Source organism: Diachasma alloeum, unplaced genomic scaffold (assembly GCF_001412515.2).
Source record: "Diachasma alloeum isolate Michigan unplaced genomic scaffold, Dall2.0 Dall_scaffold_00181, whole genome shotgun sequence".
Classification (NCBI taxonomy): domain Eukaryota; kingdom Metazoa; phylum Arthropoda; class Insecta; order Hymenoptera; family Braconidae; genus Diachasma; species Diachasma alloeum.
The window spans coordinates 1,171,769-1,193,067 of NW_021680347.1; the positions used below are offsets into that span (position 1 = coordinate 1,171,769).

At 36.0% G+C, this 21,299-nt stretch overlaps 1 protein-coding gene across 1 annotated transcript in view; it reads left to right on the forward strand.

Moving 5' to 3' along the window:
* LOC107045879 (ryanodine receptor) overlaps positions 1 to 21,299 on the forward strand; it is a 111,369-nt gene that overhangs the window by 37,829 nt on the left and 52,241 nt on the right. Inside the window, 12 exon segments of the mRNA XM_029126650.1 lie at positions 1,494 to 1,598; positions 1,677 to 1,775; positions 3,498 to 3,512; positions 7,763 to 7,840; positions 7,920 to 7,995; positions 8,950 to 9,062; positions 9,148 to 9,347; positions 12,815 to 12,997; positions 13,173 to 13,344; positions 15,389 to 15,558; positions 15,693 to 15,817; positions 18,770 to 20,581. Of these exon segments, the coding sequence (XP_028982483.1) occupies positions 1,494 to 1,598; positions 1,677 to 1,775; positions 3,498 to 3,512; positions 7,763 to 7,840; positions 7,920 to 7,995; positions 8,950 to 9,062; positions 9,148 to 9,347; positions 12,815 to 12,997; positions 13,173 to 13,344; positions 15,389 to 15,558; positions 15,693 to 15,817; positions 18,770 to 20,581 (3,148 nt within the window).

The following is a 21,299-nucleotide window of genomic DNA, read 5'->3' on the forward strand; positions in this document are numbered from 1 at the left end:
TCAATATATGATAAATTTAATTCCAATAGCCCGTAACTTTTGAAATAGTAGTCTCCCCTTAAAATTTTTTGGTTGAATTTTCCGGTACACTTCTTGGAAATTTTAATATTACATTGAAATTTCAAGGAGTTTGGTCATTGAAAGTTCACAATTTGATGAAAGAATCAATGGAAACAGCGAAGTTTAGTTCAATTATTATTACTCTATAAAAATGAATATAAATCAGGACAATTCACGTTCATGTATTCTTGAATCCTCGATTATTTGAAAATTCGCGTAATTTGTTACTGAATATTCACGTTGCCATTGGAAATACAAGTAAGTCGGGCAATTCCGCGTATGAAAAAATCGTATAGAAATTTTCTATACGGATTGTGTACAGAATTTCTATCGGATTTTCGTATATGATATTCGGATATTTCTATACGGATATTTTTTATACAAATTATTTCTATACGATTTCTATAGGTTTGATCCTATACGACCCACTGCCACATGTATAGAAACATTCCGTATGGAGTTGCGACATTTCTCTACGTTTTTCTCGGGAGTGTTTAGACATCTTTCGTATGAAAAAAAAAAATTATGTAAAAATTTATGTATAGAAATAATTCGTATAGAAAATATTCGTATGGACATATCCGAATATCATATACGGAAATCCTATAGAATTTCTGTACGCAATCATTATTAGTATATTTCAGTACATGTGGGGCAATTTCGTCTTTAACGTGTGTGGGGTTTACAGCATGAGCCGAAGGCGAGTGATGTAACCACACACGTTAAGGACGAAATTTCCCAACAAGTACTGAACAAAATTTTATGTCACGAAGCCTGAAACCGGCTGAATGAGACACGAGACGCGAAGCGTCGAGTGTGTAATCCAGCCGGTTTCAGGCATGAGTGGCATAAAGAAAATTTCTATACGAGTTCCTCATACGTGTCTCGTCTTCCTGCTGTTAAAAAATTGTAATCCCATTGAATGTTCAGTGAAATTTCAAATTCCATCTCTTTTCTCCTCTAGTTCAAATTCAATGTTCGTCTCCATGCACGAAAAAATTTAATAGAAAAACCTATCGAATTCCTTAGAAAATTCTATTGAATTTCTATTAAACTTTCTATTAGTTTTTGGCTGATTCTATTGACATGTTCAATGGAAAACATTCAATAGAAAAAGTCAACAGAATTCGATTTTTCTATATAACTTATTCATTTCATATATTTTCTATAGAATTTGCTCGACTCACATTTTCTAATTTTTTTTCATTCTATTTTTCTTTTCTTCTCATCAAGAAAATCAAACGAAAAAACTTGGAAAATTTGACCCGAGAAAATTCTATAGAAAATATCTCGATAGAATAAGTTATATAGAAAAATTGAATTCTATTGACTTTTTCGGTCCGTGTCCCGAAAAATCACTGCGAAACTGTCAATGAAATTTCAATTTTCTTCTAACAATGTGTTTTCATCAATTTCTCTATTTACATTTACAGGAGGATATGGTATGCTTATCCTGCACGGCCACAGGAGAAAGAGTATGCCTCGCTGCCGAAGGTTTTGGTAATCGTCACTGCTTCCTGGAGAACATAGCCGACAAGGTAACCTATTAATTCCCATCACCGGCAGTCCACTTCTCCATACCGAAAATAAATAACAAAAGCATTTTGAATCTTCAGAATATACCTCCCGACCTTTCACAATGTGTCTTCGTGATAGAGCAGGCCCTGTCAGTACGTGCCCTGCAGGAGTTGGTCACGGCCGCTGGCTCCGAGACGGTAACGTAAACGAAAAACATTCCTAGCCCCCTAATTGCACTATATTTCTCCCAGAAACGTGAATAAAAAAATCCATTATAAATGAGTAGATTTTTTTCTTTTTTCTGTGTACGCAGTCTGTATATGAGGCTTCGGGATGTGGCCATTTTCCACTGAATTGAACAGTTAAAAAATTCATCATCGTTGCATTGAGTCTATGATTAATTCTGTATTAAAGTGGTAAAAATATAATAAGTCAAAACCCCGTATCGTTAATCACGAGATTATCTCCCGCATGAGGGGCTTCAGGAGAAATAATTACTCTTATGGATAATTTCTTCAATTGAAAAAAATGTCTTTGAATGATTTCTCTCAAAACCTCTCACTCCTGAGATGATTGCATAATTCAGAACGATATATTTGCCTCATTACGTTTTACCATTTCACTACCGAAGTCGTAAAACGATTCAAGTTGATTTTGACTATCGGCCAGTTTTCAATGGATATCTCGAAATCTAGAGATGGCAAAATTTTTGTGACGACCTTTTTGTAGCCTTCAGTTCACTCTACAAAAGAACAAAAAGTACAAAAGAGTGTAGAGTGAATTGAAGGCCACAAAAAGGTCATTATGAAAAATTCGTTATTTCCCTTAGATTTGGAGATATTCGAACCGTTTTAGCGCTTCGCTACTGATTTCAATCCAGAATTAAGACGAAAAGTCAAAAGGAGTGAGGAGACTATTCCACCATTTTCTTACAATAATATCTCCCATTAATAATTGACAAAAATATTACTAAACAATTAAGAATCAATTATTTAATTGCATCAATGAAATTGTAATCGACAGAATCACGCATGAGAAGACATGATAGAAAACCTCCGAGAATTCGCTGAAAAATTCCATTGATCTTCTATTGGAAGTTCTATTAGTTTTTCGTTGATTTTATTTAAAAATTCCTTTATGGCGCATTTTTTTAGGAAAAATGTGCTTAGGAAAAATATTTTTTTATTTTATAGAGAAAATCAGTAGAATTTGGTCTTTCTATATAACTTTTTCTATATTCCTCACCATAAATTTTTTCATTTTTTCGCACTCTGTTTATTTTTTCTTGTTATTAAAAACACAAGCAAAAAAATTTTGAGCCGAGGAATTGATATAGAAAGAATCTTAATAGAATAAATTACATAAAAAAATCAAATTCTATTAATTTTTTCTAAAAAATAATTTTAATTGGACATTTCTATTGAAGAAAAACGCACAAAAATAGGAGGTAATTTTCGGTAGAATCGGCGAGGAGCTAATGCAATTTCCAATAGAAGTTCAATAGAAATCCAATAGAATTTTCTAGCGAATTGGCCGGGATTTTTTGTAATGAAATTTAATTTCTGATGTTCTCCTCATTCCACTCACAACATCAATTGAAAATGCATGTTGTCCAATTGCGATAAAAAGGAGACGAACAGGAATACGAGACAGTTCTAAATGCATCTGCGTGTTGCATCCATCCCTCCAAACTATCGCATGTGTCAATGTCACCCTTGAATAGGTCAATGAGACGCACACAAATGTTCACACTCCCTCATCAGTCATTGCTACATAGATCGCTCCATCAAAGAACATCAACGAAAAATCTTCAAAGAGAATCCCCCTCATTAATCACCATTCATATAATTACTTTACAAAATAGAAGATATTCTCATCTGTCAGTAATTCATCTCGTTCTGTGTTTTTTTCATTTCCAGCAAGAAGATACCCTAGTAAGTACTTCGTTTCAAGCATGCGTTATGAATTTCCTTAATTAATAAAACGTAACACTAATGTTTTTCCCTGTGCTCTGAGGCTTACTTTTGTTCCATTATTCATGCAAGTCGGACAAACATATTCCCACGTTACTCCTCGATAGCTGCATGCCCCTTGTAGATGATATAGTGCACACAAATAAATGAATAAATTAATTTCTCACTGTTGGAGAGAACTTTTGTAATAAAATACCATTATATTTGAAATTATTTCATGTATTCATTGAAGTATCATATTTTGTTGTTACTTATTCAATGAAATGTAGATTATATTGAGTTTCTAATTGACGAAAAAGGTTTTTTGAGAGGCGAGTCTTTATTTCAACCAAGAAGCTTACACAGTCGAGCACGAAAGTTCGTAAACAGAATACATAGAATGCAAGTTCAGGCTGTTCACGAACTTTAGTACTCGACTGCACAGTTAAGGCTGTATATAAGATACCTTAGGGACAGTAAGAGACTGGAATTCCGGGAATCCGTATACATCCACTACGCGCGCTTATAAAGAGGAGAACACGGAGAGAAATTTTTGATAAAAATTATCCTAACGTTCTATAAAAGTGTATCATGAGTCATCGTTTCCTCATTTCTATCCCGAAATTTAGTGACAATTAATATATGATGGTCAAATTTTATTCTACGGTAGAGAAATTTTATCCTGATAAAAATAAAAATTACCAGCCATTCTAGAATTTTCGTTGTTATCTACATAAAAATTATTGGACCTAAAGGGTAAAATTCATTATGCGTCAGGATAAAATTTCTCTAATGTAGAATGAAATTTGATCATCATATATTAATTTTTACTAAATTTCGGGATAGAAATGAGGAAACGATGACTCATGATACACTTTTATAGAACGGTAGGACAATTTTTATAAAAAATTTCTCTCCGTGTAGGGATTAGTGGTTTGAAATAAAATACCTCGTTCGTTGCGTCCGAATTCTATGGAATATTCATTGTTACTGAATGACTATTGACAACTAATCAATTTGTGCGAGAGATTTTACGAGACATCACGAGACAATACTTTGGAGGGATTGTCTCAGTCTCAGTGAACGCGGAGATTTTTGGTCTCGTCTCAGTCTCGAAATACGGTATCGACTCCTGTCGTGATGACTCCGAGTCAATTTATCTCACCACGGTTTCCGGTTTTTTGTGTTTTTTATGTGTAGAAAATCGAGGCGAGATAAAGCGAGACAAAAACCGGAATTTTACATTAAAAATCCGAAAAACTTGAGACTAAGATGAGATAAATTGACTCAGAATTATCACGAGAGGAGTCGATACTGCGTATTTCGAGACTGAGACGAGACCAAAGATTTCCATGTTCATTGAGACCGAGACCATCTCTCCAAAGTATTGTCTCGTAAAGTCTCTCGCGGCATCACTATAGCCCGCGTTCCCATTTCTCTCTAAACATAACTCCGCGTGATTGAATGGCAGCTGATGTTGGGGGACTGTTGGGAAACTTTAGAATAATCACTTGTAGACAACTGAAGTTCAAATTATTAAAAGTACGTAAATTAATTGAATTTCAATTAGGCTTTATTCTATTAAGATAATTCTGCGTCATCATTTCAATAACTATAGCGGCGAAAGAAAGAGGTGACCCTTGGGATCGTTTAACCCTTATGATTACACTTCACTTGACTCTCACGTTTGAACTTTTGACCCTTATGATCACTTCGTTCGTTCCTCCGGTTTGACCCTTAACTCCGTTTGATCCTTATAATCATTCTTTCCCGTTGAAAAATGATCGAGGCCATAGGTATCTTATAAGAAGCCCACGCAACTAAACATTCAGGAGGCACTAAAAGTGCCGAGAGTGGGGGTAGGCCTCGAGCGTGCGGAACTCGAGGTATCTTATGTAAAACCTCGAGTGTAGCTTGAAATTTTTCAAGAGTAAACTATTTGACATTGAAAAAAAACTCAAAAAATTTTAGTAGATTCTGTACTTTTCCGAAAGACAAGGGCAATAGGGATATAGAACTTGCATGATTTTAAAAAAATTTTCAGTGTAAAGTTTCGGCCTTGAATGATTAATTCTTCATTTATAAACATCAGAAATATTGCTTGTTAAGGGGGACCCAGATGAAATTCGGAAGTCTTCGATTGATGAAAATAACTATCGAACGACTTTTTATATATCAAGGGGTAGCTAAAAAACTAAAACTTCATACCTAACCCATTATACCCCGTACGTCAGGCGAAAACATCGTTTTTCCTGTTTTTGGCTTTGAAATGCTCCTCGCACCACAATTTTCATCAGATTCAAACTTTTTTTTGTTGTCCGGTGGCTTGGCGCAGTGCACGGAGAGAAATTTTTTTAGGAAAATTCTAGTGCTAGCACGGGAAAAGAGGCACAAAGTGACGGCCAGGAAAAAATTCCAGTGCCGACACTAGAAATTTTATTGAGGAAAACGTAAATTTTTCCCCGTATTTCGGTGAAAGTTTCACAGAAATCCCCAGAAATTTTACCAGAAATACCAATAAATTTTACCTTAACAGCACTAGAATTTTTCACAGCCGGTGGATTGTGATTTTTTCCAGTACTCGTACTAGAATTTTTCTAGAAAATTTCTCTCCGTGTGGGTAAGTTCGTTGCCTCACATGCGAAAGGTTCCGAGTTCAGATCCTGGCCGGGTAGAATGGTGCGATCTAACCATTTAAAGTCTTGATCATCATCGCAGTATACCTTAACCGGGTCGAAGCGAGGTAAAATAACGATAAAAAAAATTCAAACTCTTGTCTTTCAAAATGTTCGTTGAATTCCACAGAATAAAGCTAGGTATTTTTTCGATTAACTCAATCAAGTCGAGTCGATTTGAGGATAAAAAACTATTGAATAGATTAATTCAAATAGTCTTGGGTTGAGAAATCATTTTCATAAACAAATTGTTCTCGTCTTTGGGACAGGTATAAAATCTTTTGACGGGAGTTTTTTCATCCCAGTGTAAGATGTGTCGCTCTTGAAAATTTTCAAGCGATACGTCTCTCGATTGAAGTGAAGACATACTTCTCTGAAAAATTTTTCTTTCTCAGTGTATAAGTTGATACAGAAGTGGGATGATTCAAGGAGGTGAGCCAACATTCGAACCAATGAGTTTTTGATCAATATGTTCAAACGTAAGGGATACAGACAGATGCCAGGGATGCCTATAAAAGATGTCTCCATAGACATTCTACTGTGATATCTTACTTGGGTTGTGAACAGGGATGGCCATCAATCTTCCGATTCTTCAATATTAAAAGAATTTCCAACTTACATTGATTAAGGCTTAAATATACTCAACAAAATTTTAAAATAGTAAAATAATTGATAATCTAAATTTCCAATTGATGATTATTTAAATATTTGATGATATGGAACTGTAAATTTTTCTATTAAGGCCCGGGTGGATGATCTTTCGAAAGTTATTTCGATTGTTTTTCCATCTTCATAATCTAGAATGTATCACATTCCTATTGGATTTTACATCACGCAGGAGTCCCTAAAAATGATGAGTGTACAATCAAAAATAGTAGAAAAAAAACTGAACATATTCAGAGAGCGTTTTTAATAAAGATTAAGAAATAAATCCGATAGAGATGAAATAGTGAATGGATAATTTATCATGGTACCTAACGATCTGACAGCCATTAGATACATCAAATTTTTAATTTGCAATTTCCTCCCTATTGAGTTTGTTTCCCAATATTATTCAAAAACGCTCTTTGAAAATGTTCAGCTTTTTTTCAACGTTTTTTTTAATTGTATAATCATAATTTTGGGAGACTCCAGGGCTATGTAAAACTGAATAGCAATTAGAGATCATTTCAGATTATCAAAATAAAAAACAACAACCAAGATCACAGTTGAAAGATAGCCCACTCGGCCCTTAAATAATAATATTAATCGGTACCTTCTTAACTAAATTATTGATTAATAAAATAATTCGGAATTTGAAGATTTAAATTGATGATTACTTCAACAATTAAAAATTTATGAGTAATATTAACGAATTGACTACTTCAAAATTTAACGGTAATTATAATTTATGAATATGGCTATCCCTGTTTGTGAAATATTTTTCAAAAACTGATGTCAAGTGAAATTGACTCTTTTACTCCACTGAATTCACTGTGTTGAGAATATTGATCAATGAATATGTGCTTTCTGATGATATTTATTATCGTAAGATTATCGGAAATTTGCGCATTTTAGGGGAAAGGTACGGGATCAGGACACAGAACTCTATTATATGGAAATGCTATTCTCCTCAGGCATCAAAACAGTGATATGGTAACTATGATTTTATATAAAAGTAAAATAACATCTGTTTTCTACTTTGTAATTTTTGGAATGTTGATTATGACTTCAGTACCTAGCATGTCTATCAACAAGTTCATCCAATGACAAATTGGCGTTTGATGTAGGTCTTCAAGAGCACTCACACGGTGAGTAAAATGATAATTATCGCACGGAGAACATTCTTTAATTAAGAATTTTTCTCCTCTTCGACGACAAAGAATACTTTTCTCTTTGAAAACTTCGCGAGATCAGAGGATGTATGTGAGGCAATTGAAAGTCAATGTCTAGAAAATTATAGGAATTAGTTCCGTCCGATGAGAGTTTTATCAGAATTTAAAAAATTACTCGGGCAAAACAGGTAGTTCTTTTCTATTTCAGGGTGATGCTCTCTCATCTTTTCGACGAAATCACAAAATCTTAATGAAATCATACATAACTTCCAATTTCATCAAGCTTTCAAATTCAAATAAGAAAAATTGTCACTATTTTCTACGATAAGATCAACATTCACTGAGGAAAAAGTCTCAGTTTTTAAGGATATAGGAGTCAGTGGGGCGAAACGGACTTTTTTGCCTTTTTGTTTCCATGGAATAAAAGCTTTGTAATCCTTCAAAATTAAGGGTGCCAAGTGAATTTGAAAAAAGATTCAAAAAAAATTTTTTCTTTATTTCTTGTCTATAAAACCCCTGTAACGGTTACGATCCAAGAAACTTACTTTTAATTCCACACATTCAGCATTCTTGATTTGAAGGAAAGGAAAGTAACAAAAATTACTAATTTTTTGTCAGTGGTCCGTTTTGCCCTGCGGTCCGTTTTGCCCTACCCTCCCCTAATCGATTTTCAATGTCTGAGAAATCTTATTCCAATAGCCCGCGACTTTTAAAACTCATAGTAGTCTCCCCTTAGGGGTGTCTAATTTGCCCCATCCTCCCCTATCCATAATTTATCCGTTTGATTTTGTGATTTCTCACTCATTGAATTTCAGAATGCCGTGTAACCCTGAAAGCTATCACTTTTTTTCCTGTGTTTTTAGTTTAAGGATGATATTTTCCTTATGCACTCAATATCCTTCGTTTAACTTGAAAACTCATAATCATTAGGTGAGGCTTGTTGGTGGACTGTGCATCCAGCATCGAAACAGAGGTCTGAGGGTGAAAAAGTTCGCGTCGGTGATGACCTTATTCTCGTATCAGTTGCCACTGAGAGATACTTGGTAAAGAGTTTCGATCCACATTGAACGAATTTCAACTTCTGCATTAAGTTTAAGCATTCATGGTAGTTGTCCTTGTGTTGAATAGCACACGACCAAGGAGGATGATCTCTCTGTGGTGAATGCATCGTTTCATGTTACACACTGGTCGGTGCAACCCTACGGAACTGGAATAAGTAAGATGAAATACGTTGGATATGTATTCGGTGGGGATGTATTGAGGTTCTTTCATGGGGGCGATGAGTGTCTGACTATACCGTCGAGCTGGACTCCTGCGCCAAGTCAAAAGTAAGAGTTTCGGAAACTTGATCAACAACACAGTAATTCTGTGTTGTTAATTAAAACGAGTCCCATATGATCTCGCAGTCATCAAGACATCAAATTAAGGCGCGGGTATACTATGTTTCGAATGTTATCTGGATTTTTTTTATCTTTCGTAATCCGAAATTGTCAACTGAGTGGTACATCATGTAGAAATTCCCAAAAATTATGATAGAATGATAAAAAAAATAGAAAAATTCTGAACTTTTGCAAAGAGCGTTTTTAATTGAGATTCAGAATGAGTTGAAAAAAGTGCAAATTACAAAATTTCTGATTCGCTGTGGCAAATTATCTATTAGTTGTCATTTTCCATGGTGAATAACAAAACACTAACTCCCCATGGGAAGTGACAGCTAGGTATCTCAATTTTCAAAACAGTGTTATGTAGTCATCTGGCATTTTTATGTGATAAAAGTGTGATTAAAAAATTCTCCAAAATATTACAACTTTTTTCAGAGAGCCTTTTCCGTAATAAATGTCTCTGTGCAGTGTGGGAAAAGATTTACGAAATCAGTCTTCCCCCTGCATGATATTGGGTGACGTAAATCAGATACATTTTTCAATTTCTTGTTATTCAACTTATTCTGAATATAAATTAAAAATGCTCTTTGAAAAAATTAAGAATTTTTTCTACATTTTTTGTATTATTCATTCATAATTTTTCAAAACTTCTGCATGATGCAGGACTTAATTGACAATTTCAGATGACCAAAGATAAAAAAAAACAATCGAGATAACGTTTGAAAGATAATACACTCGGGCCTTAAATTAAAAATTAATTTAATGAGCGACGGATTTTTGAAAATAAAAATAAAGTTTTTGCTGTAGCGATTATTTTTATTCAGTTGAGATTTTTTGACCGTTGTAGTATTGAATTTTGGAAAGATGTGGAGGAAACTGTGTGATAGCCTCTGCGGTCTTCAGTAATTTGATAATTAAGATGAAATCATAAATAAAGAAATTCTTGTCGATGAACGTTTGTATTTATTTTGTGTTTTTTAGTACTTTGAAAGAATAAACAAATCCCTGATGAGGCCCCTGAAACCCCTGGAAGCCGAAACATTGGGTCATCGACAAGAATTTCTTTCTTTATGATTACATTTTAATTATCAAATTGCTAAAGACCGCAGGGGGCGTCACAGTCATTTTTTCAAAATAAAATTATTTTTGTAGTAAACTATGATCATCAACGTTAATTCTAAAAAGTTATCAGTTATTTTTAGTTTGAATTACACTGAAGAACAAGAGATCGAATACCACAATAGTATATTTCGTCATTAGGCCGAAAAAAACTTTTCTGGCGAATATGAAGTTTGCAGCACGAGCCGAAGGCGAGGGCTGCAATTATATTTGTCAGAAAAGTTTTTAGGTCGCGCCGTGCAATAAGTCGAGTTTATCGCACGCTGCGCTTCGCGCAGCCTGCTCAAGACTCGACTTCTGCACGACTTGACATAAAATATAGAGCATTCGGTAATAAATTTCGTTTTCAACGAATGTGTAGTTTACAGGCCGAGCCGAAGGCGAGGTCTGTACACACATTTGTTGAAAACGAAATTTGTGTCCTTGTACTCTAATGTACTATTTTTGGCCGTATGACGAACAATATTTTTCATCACGCTGTGACGAAAAGTGAACTTTTCGGCACGCTCCGCGTGCCTAAAAGTCCCATTTCCGCCACAGCGTGATGAAAAATATTGTTCGTAACTCGTGAAAAAATGTTTTTTAGCTCGTGGGATTATATCACTCGCCTTCAGCTCATGATATAAACCTCCCACTCGCCAAAAAACACTTTTTTGCACTCGTTACGAAATATACTATTTTGTCATGACGGCCGTAGGCAGAGATTCAAGGACGCGGAGCGAAGCGGAGCGTCCGTGAAATGCTGCCTTACGGCCGGAATGACAAAAAAATAATTTCTGCAGCCAAATATAAGGGCTAATGGGGCAAATCGACACTTTTGTTCTACTTTAATTTAGTAGCAAAGTGGTAAAACGGTTCAAGTCGACTTATCTCCCAGTTGAGTTTTTGAGGAATATTTCCGAATCTAAGGGAGATAGCAAAATTTTCATAATTACATTTGTTGTCGCACTCAATCGGCTCTACAAAAAAGGTTGTAACACAAATTTTGCTATCTCCTTTAGATTCCGAGATATTCATTGAAATTGACTTGTAGTGGTTTACCACTTCGCTACTGAATTATTCTAGAATTCAGTATACATTACCGAGTGTTACGTCGTTTTTCTCTGAATTTAAGGGGAAATTTTCTTAGCATTAGTGAAAATTTCACATTCTAGGATCTTTTGATCGCTCTAAATGAAGAGAACAGGGAAACTCTTCTTCTTTGTGCACTTCACGTCGAGGGATGAAAAGATCCTAGAATGTGAAATTTCAATTTATGTTTAGATAATTTCCCCTGAAAATCAGAGAAAAACGATCTAATCCTGTAATTTACACTAAATTCTAGGATAATTAAACTAGAACAAAAGTGTCGATTCGCCCCATTGACCCTTATATTTGTCTGAAGAAAAAATCCAATATCACAAACCTAATTTTAAAAAAATGTTTTTAATTTCATAGTTCGTTTAATAAATAAACTAATTTCTTAAAAAAATAAATGTAAATTTCACATTCTAGGATGTGTTTATAACTCGAAAGGAAGTGCGCAGAAACACTCTTTTTCTCTGTGCACTTCATTTTCCCTAGCCAAAATTCTTTTTCTTGAAAATACCATCTCTTAACATTCGGGTTTTCAGTTACTCATTATCAATCATACACTGTGAGAGAAACAAACATGTTATCAAACAAGTTTTGTTTGGCCCAACAAAATCGCTAGTTGAAAATTGCCAAAAAAGAATTTGTTTGGTTCGAATTTGAAAGTCTCAAACATGAATAATTGCTGTTTTCGACAGCAACGAAATATTTGGATCAAGAAGCAGATAATTCCCACCAGACGGTGCCTTTTCAGGATGAAAATATCTCATATAGAGGAAAATTTATCAACAAATATTTTATCCCTAAGTTACAAGACTGCTATCATATCATTATTATTGTTTCATTTAAGGGTTCATTTCTCGTCTGTGATTATTAGACAGTCGAAACGAAAAACTACTATCCCTTGTTTCGCAAAAAACAAAGATTTTTCAGGAGCAAAATACGTATGGAAGTATCGAATAACGAAGGAGTAGTGCTAGAAGTGACATTTCTCGCGTGTACAGAGAAAGCAATTTTTTTTAACTACTAAATCTATTTTTGCGTCAAAAATTTTTCATTCCGGCGCACTCTCTGCATGTTTGGCACAAAAAATCCTTTTTTGATAATTTTCAAAAAACTATTTTCTTAGCACAAGTAAGGCTTGTTTGAGAACTTTGTCGTTTTTCTCTCAGTGTATCATTAGGTAGTCAACATACTTACGTTTTATCCTTCCATTGTCCTAGTATCGTCATCTACGAAGGTGGTAGTGTAATGAGTCAAGCAAGATCTCTATGGAGGCTCGAATTAGCACGAACAAAATGGGCCGGTGGTTTCATAAATTGGCTCCATCCAATGAGAATAAGACATCTGACAACTGGGCGATATCTCGGCGTCAAAGAAAATAACGAGCTCTACCTGGTCGATAGGTGAGTTACACATTTGAATAAGTTCTCGGTTCACGTTTTTTTTCGAAAATCCAATTGCCTGATCTTCCTGCTACCGTGTCGATAATCGTTTATCACGATTTCACCAGTTCAAACTTGGAATATTTCCCAACTCTCTTTTATTCATTATTTTTATTCCCATTCTCTATTTGGATAGAAACGACGCTACGATCGAGACTTCGACTTTCTGGCTGCGTCAGGAGAAAGACGACCAGAAGATTATACTTGAGGATAAGGATCTTGAAGTCATTGGCCTGCCGATTATCAAGTATGGAGACTCAACTGTCATCATGCAGCATTCTACGACGTGCCTTTGGGTCTCTTACAAGGTAATAATTGATGTTTGGACACACCTTCGCTAGGAAATTTTATTGGGTTTTTTCACGCACGAACAAATTTAATAGAAAAACCTAGCGAATTCGTGAGAAAATTCTATTGGATTTCTATTGATCTTCCTATTAGCTTTGGCCGATTCTATTAAAATGTTCAATAGAAAATATTCAATAGAAAACGTCAGAATTCGATTTTTTTATATAATTATTCTCTTCAGATATTTTCTATAAAATTTCCTCCTTCCTGATTCAACGAAGACTTTGAAATGTCCCCGCGGTATCCCCGTAATTGTTCACCGATTTTATTGAAAAAATCTGATGCTTTACTGTATTGTTTCTTCAATAAGAAATGTTGAATAGACACACTTTATACAACAGTCACCAGAAGTTGATTTTTGTATACAAATTATTCTATTAAGATATTTTCTATAGAAGTTTATCTGCCTAAATTTTACTTTTGTTTCTTTGCTTGACTTTTTTAATGAGAAGAAAAATTGGGGAGAAGTCTTGTAAACTATATATCGTAGAATTTCTGTTGGAAAAACACATGGAAGACCCGCGGAACGTTTCAAAAGAATTGGTAAAAGACTAATCAAATTTTCAAAACAAGTTGAATAGAAATCTAATAGAATTTTCTAGCGAAATAGCTAGGTTTTTCCATTAACTTTTTTCATGTGTGAAAGCCCTTTTAAAAAAATCATAAATTATGCCAGAAGAATATTTCTATCAGGAGATTCTCCGCTATAATACCCCAAGAACTTCAAAATTATCAAATACTTCCCGAATGTTTTGTTGCATAGCAAGGCGAGGGATTTTATTGCAAAACTGATCCCGATCGTTGATATGCAGGAAAACTTGAGGGAAATATCCGATGAATTTTGTAGGTCGAGGGGTATTCGGAGGAGAATTTCTTCAATTCTGTTCGGGGTTACGGGACACATTTCACCAAAATGTGAGGAATATCTGTCAAATTCGTAGAAAACAATTGATAGGGATTCGGGGAAATTATCAGTGTGAAACGTGTCACGTGACCCCGAATACCGCACTCTGATTGGTCAAAATCAGAATTGAGGAAATTGTCAGTGTGAAACGCGTCACGTGACTCCGAATACTTCACTCTGATTGGTCAAAATCAGAATTGAGGAAATTGTCAGTGTGAAACGCGTCACGTGACTCCGAATACTTCACTCTGATTGGTCAAAATCAGAATTGAGGAAATTGTCAGTGTGAAACGCGTCACGTGACTCCGAATACTTCACTCTGATTGGTCAAAATCAGAATTGAGGAAATTGTCAGTGTGAAACGCGTCACGTGACTCCGAATACTTCACTCTGATTGGTCAAAATCAGAATTGAGGAAATTGTCAGTGTGAAACGCGTCACGTGACTCCGAATACTTCACTCTGATTGGTCAAAATCAGAATTGAGGAAATTGTCAATAGAATACGTTCTATGAAAAATGGTCCGAATCTATTGAACATCTCCAAAAAAAAAAAATTAATTAAATCCTTTAGCGTTATAATTGTATTGAATTTCCTAGAGCTCTCTATTTCCAGTTGGTCTTTCACGTATGAAAAAATCGTATAGAAATTTTCTATACGGATTGCGTATAGAAATTCTATAGGATTTCCGTATGTGAAATTCGGATATTTCTAAACGAATATTTTCTATACAAATTATTTATATTATTTCTAGAAATTTTTACATAAATTTTTGTTTTCACACGAAAGATGTCTAAACACTCCAGAGAAAAGCGTAGAGAAATGTCGCAACTCCATACGAAATGTTTCTATACATGTGGTAGTGGATCGTATAGGATCAAACCTATAGAAATCGTATAGAAATAATTTGTATAAAAAATATTCGTATAGAGATATCCGAATATCATATACAAAAATCCTGTAGAAATTCTATGCGCAATCTGCATAGAAAATTTCTATACGATTTTTCATACGTGTTGTTCCTAGGAAAATTCTTTAAAATTCATGGCAAAAGCAATTTCGTAAAAAATAATGAGATAATTCGTTTTATGATGCAATTAGTCATACGAAACGAAGAAAAAGGGAGTGGGTAAAGTGGAGGAGAAGCAGGCGGTGCTTCACGAGGAAGGAAAGATGGACGACGGTCTTGATTTCTCAAGGTCCCAGGAGGAAGAGTCAAGGACTGCGAGAGTCATCAGGAAATGCAGCAGTTTATTCACTCAATTCATCACGTGAGTCAATTCCCAAATTCTCAACGTCCCCATTCCTACCCTCTCTAGCAATATACATAATTTATCCTCAAAACATTCTCCTTGGGAAAATTGATGTCAGAAAAAAAAAGTTAGAATTCATAAACTATTTTTAGAGGCCTAGAAAACCTACAGATCGATCGAAGGGCTTCCATGTTCTTCCAAAATGTTAATTTGAACGAGATGGTGATGTGCCTGGAGGACTTGATCAACTACTTTGCTCAGCCGGAGGATGATATGGGTAAGAAATAATTTTTATGCCACTCATGCCTGAAACCGGCTGGATTACACACTCGACGCTTCGCGTCTCGTGTCTAATTCAGCCGGTTTCAGGCTTCGTGACATAAAATTTTGTTCAGTACTTGTTGGGAAATTTCGTCCTTAACGTGTGTGGTTACATCACTCGCCTTCGGCTCATGCTGTAAACCCCACACACGTTAAAGACGAAATTGCCCCACACGTGCTGAAATATACTATTTTCTAGCCAAGTGGCGAATCGAAATGAAATTGATAATTGCTGTCACTTATTGTCTCCATACATCGCATTTCCCACAAATTATTTTGCCAATATCTCTGAAACTACTTTATTTGGGAAAAATAGCACATCTTTTTTGTTGGCCTTAACATTTTTTCCATCCAATTTTCCTACTGAAAATTCAATAATTAAATCCTTCATTTGTTCATTCATCAAAGAATTTTATTGATTTGTCTCTCTAATCTGATCTCGAGCAATCAGGGTGTGGTATTCGGGGTCACAGGCAAGGATCGGCATCAATCATTAGTTTAATAATATTATGAGGAGTTGCACCTTACAATAATTAAGGTTTACTTATCTGCATTGAAATCTGAAAAATAATAAAATAGTTGATGATTTCAATCTTTAATTCTGTAGCGAAGGGGTAAATTAGGATAAGTGCAAAAATGGAACGTTTTCAGGAGAATTAAAAAATTTGACCACCTTTGAGAGAACTTTCGATTCAAGCAATAGAAAAATTTTCAAAAAAATTGCACTTATCCTAGTTTACCAGTTCATCACTAGATTGACTAGTGAGTAAATAATTTCATAAAAAAATGTTCGATTAGCCAAATAATCGTCAATCTTCTGAACTTAATTATTAATTGATAAAACAATTCGGAATTGATGATTGATTTAATCATTAAAAAATTGTTCAGTGATTTTAACAACTGACTTATTTAAGATTTAACTTTATTTAAAATTTATGATTATATGCCGATGTCTCGTCACATTACACGTTTCACACTGATAATTTCCCGGCCGTCGAGCAAATTATCAGACTAAGGATTTCCGTGTAGCCTCTCAATTTTTTTCTACTGATTTGACAGATATTACTCACATTTTGGTGAAATGTGTCATGTAACCCCGAATACTAGAATCTGATCGGCCGAGATCAGAAGCGAAAAAATTATCCTTCGAGTACCCTTCAACGTTCAAAATTCATCGAATATTTCCCTCACGCTTTTCCGCATCGCAACGCTTGGAATTCGTTTTGTAATAAAACCCTACGCGCTACGCACTCGGGGTTTTAATGCGCAAAACTGATCTCGTTAAACTATCAAGAAAGGTCCAATAATTTTGAAGGTCTTGGGGTGGTATAGCTGACGATTTTGCTAAGCTTTCGACAATCTTCTTTACTGAAAATTCGGTAGCTTCTCCACGCATTTTTTAATAGAAAAAATTTTCAATTCTCCATTTTTCAATTCATATCAATGGTCAGATAACTATCAATACTTATCACTATAAAAATATTCAATATGTAAACAAAAATCTACCAATTTCTTTTTCGGTACAAATAGTTCGGCTGAATTGTTCCCTAAATGAATTTTTAGACACAAAATTTCAAGGTTTTTATAGTATATTTCTTCATAATTTATTCAAAGCTAAAAGAAAAAACATGACCAATTTATGCCGAGGCATTTCAATTCTGTAGCGAAGTAGTAAACACGAATAAGTGCAATTTTTTTGTCAATTTTTGTACTGCTTGAATCGAAAATTCTCTCGAACGTGGTAAGATTTTTTAACTCTCCATTTCGCTACAGAATTGAAAAACATGTCAACAGGACAAGTTCTACAAAAAAGAATTTATTGATTTTTTTCTACCGCAAAAAACGGTGAAAAACTCGCAAAAATCTCGATAGAAATTAATGGAAACCTCAGAATTTTGTACATAGAAAAAAAACTAATAAAAATTGTATGAGAAATATTAATCCTGATGTAAAATGCTCTTTTAGAGATTTTTCTCTTGAAATTCAGGGAATTTCACGTAAAAATACGGAAAAATTCCGTCGCGAGAGACTAACGTATCATCCTACACGTATGAAAAAATCGTACAGAAATTTTCTAGACGGATTGCGTATAGAATTTCTATAGGATTTTCGTATATGATATTTGGATACTTATATTTGGATACTTATACTTATATTTCTATACGGATATTTTTTATACAAATTATTTCGATACGATTCCTATAGGTTTGATGCTATATACGACCCACTGCCACATGTATAGAAACATTTCGTATGGAGTTGCGACATTTCTCTACGTTTTTCGCTGGAGCGTTCAGACATCTTTCGTATGACAACAAAAATTTATGTATAGAAATAATTCGTATAGAAATATCCGCATATTATAGACGGAAATCCTATAGAATTTCTATACGCAATCCGTATAGAAAGTTTCTATACGATTTTTTTGTCATTCCGGCCGTAAGGCAGCGTTTCACGGACGCTCCGCGTCCGTGAATCTCTGCCTCTGGCCGTCATGACAAAAAAAATATTGTTCGTCGTACGGCCAAAAAAAAATTTTCTGACGAATATGATTGCAGCCCTCGCCTTCGGCTCGTGCTGCAAACTTCATATTCGCCAGAAAAGTTTTTTTCGGCCTAATGACGAAATATACTATTTCATGCGTGTAGTTCTAGAATTTATTCAGTGATTTCTCCGATCCCACTATTATGCACCACGGTTTTAGAACTTTTTCTACTAAATGTCTCATGTTCTACTGAATTATTCTACACACGCATGAATTTTTCTATATCTCTCCCCGTCGACGATATTCGCAAAATAATCTGAAAATTACTTTTGACCTGATTCCCGTCTATCGCCACTTCTGCACATAATCCATTACCAACAATACCCGGATTACCAATTTAACCCCCTCAACTTCCATTTATAGAACACGAGGAGAAGCAAAACCGTTTCCGAGCCCTCCGCAACCGTCAAGATCTATTCCAGGAAGAGGGCATTCTCAATTTAATCCTCGAAGCAATCGACAAGATAAACGTTATTACATCCCAGGGTTTTCTGGTGGCCCTCTCGGGGGACGAGAGCGGCCAAGCATGGGATCAAATATCCGGCTACTTGTACCAACTCCTGGCAGCAATAATCAAAGGGAATCACACCAATTGTGCCCAATTTGCCAACAGCAACAGATTGAATTGGCTCTTCAGTAGGCTCGGCTCTCAGGCGTCCAGTGAGGGCACAGGGATGCTCGACGTACTCCACTGTGTCCTCATTGACTCGCCAGAGGCGTTGAACATGATGAGAGACGAGCACATCAAAGTCATCATCTCACTCTTGGAGAAACACGGCCGCGACCCCAAAGTCCTTGACGTCCTGTGCTCTCTGTGCGTGGGTAATGGTGTGGCCGTCAGATCCTCCCAGAACAACATCTGTGATTTCCTCTTGCCCGGCAAGAATCTCCTACTGCAAACCCAACTAGTGGACCACGTGGCCAGCATCAGGCCCAATATCTTTGTCGGTCGAGTCGAAGGATCGGCTGTTTACCAGAAGTGGTACTTCGAAGTGACGGTTGATCACATTGAGCAGACTAGCCACATGATGCCACACTTGAGAATCGGTTGGGCAAACACTACTGGTTACGTTCCATACCCGGGGGGTGGAGAGAAGTGGGGTGGCAATGGGGTGGGCGACGACTTATACTCATTCGGTTTTGATGGCGCATTTCTGTGGACCGGTGGGAGGAAAACTCCAGTCATGCAGAACGCCACTGCTCCCTACATCAGGAAGAGCGATGTAATTGGTTGTGCGTTGGATCTCACAGTTCCCGTCATCACATTTGCCTTCAATGGAGTGCCCATCTCAGGGTCATTCCGGAATTTCAATCTAGATGGTATGTTCTTCCCGGTTATCAGTTGCTCCTCGAAGCTATCCTGCAGGTTTCTGCTCGGTGGAGACCACGGAAAACTCAAGTTTCAGCCACCGGAGGAGTTCTCACCACTGGTTGAGAGTCTTTTGCCTCAGCAAATATTGTCTCTTGATCCTTGTTTCTATTTCGGAAATATGAATAAAGTGGTTTTGGCTGGGCCCTGGCTCATTGAAGACGATACGGCGTTCGTGCCAGACCCCATAGACACCAGCATGAGTAATCTTCCTTCGGCTGTTGAGGATATTAGGGATAAATTGGCTGAGAATATTCACGAGATGTGGGCCATGAATAAGATCGAGGCTGGCTGGGTCTTTGGGGAGCAGCGAGATGATCTGAGGAGGATACACCCCTGCATCGTCAAGTTCGAGCATCTGCCCCTTGCTGAGAAACGATACGACACGCAGCTGGCGGTGCAAACACTGAAGACAATCGTTGCGTTTGGATATCACATTTCCAAGGAACCACCTCGCTCGAGGATTAGAAACCTGAGACTTCCGAATGAACCCTTTCTGCAGAGTAATGGGTACAAACCAGTGCCTCTTGACCTCAGCGATGTGACACTGACGCCGAAGATGGAGGAGTTGGTGGATCAGTTGGCTGAGAATACTCATAATCTGTGGGCGAAGGAGAGAATCAGTCAAGGGTGGACGTATGGACTCAATGAGGATTCCGATATGAGGAGGAGCCCGCATTTGGTGCCTTATGCTAAAGTTGATGAGGCCATTAAAAAGGCTAATAGAGATACTGCAAGCGAAACTGTCAAGACACTGCTGGTTAATGGGTATATTTTGGATCCACCCACTGGTGATCAGCATGAAGGTAAATTTATTTGATTTTAGGAAGGAGTTTTAGATGAATTTAATAGCGAAGTGGTAAAATGAGATGAATCAACATGTTCTATCCAACGGTTCTTGATTGCAGTACCACGGTTCTGGATTTAACACTCCATTGGTCGCGCTATGAGCGCCGCGCCGCACTTGTTCCGATTTTTTAAATTACACTAGGGTAAAGCCTCAAAAAATTTGAAAAAATTTGAATCTCATTTTGAAGTGTCTGGAAGCCCTATCAATGAAAATATCCGCCAAAAATATCATAAGTAGTTGGATTTTCAAATTTTTATTCCGAAACTCCGGGCCGTCATGTATGAAAAAATTCAATAGAAAATCAGGCGAATTCGGTAGAAAATTCTATTGGAATTCTGTAGAAATCCTATGGGATTTCTATAGGATTTCTATTGGAATTCCATTTGGTTTTTTGTGCTGATTCTATTGGATATTCGATAAGAACAAGTCAATAGATTTCAAATTTCTGTTTAAATTTTTCGCTTGAAATTTTTTCTATAAGAATCCCTGGGCATCAATTTTCTAAGTTTTTGCCACGTGGACTCTACAATGCAAAACAAAACAAAATCCAGCGGAAAAAACTTAGAAAGCTTTGTGCCTTTTTCTTATTGAATATCCAGTAGAATCAGCGCAAAAAACAAATAGAATTTTTCAATAGAATTCCAATAGAAATAGTGAAGAAAACCCATAGAATT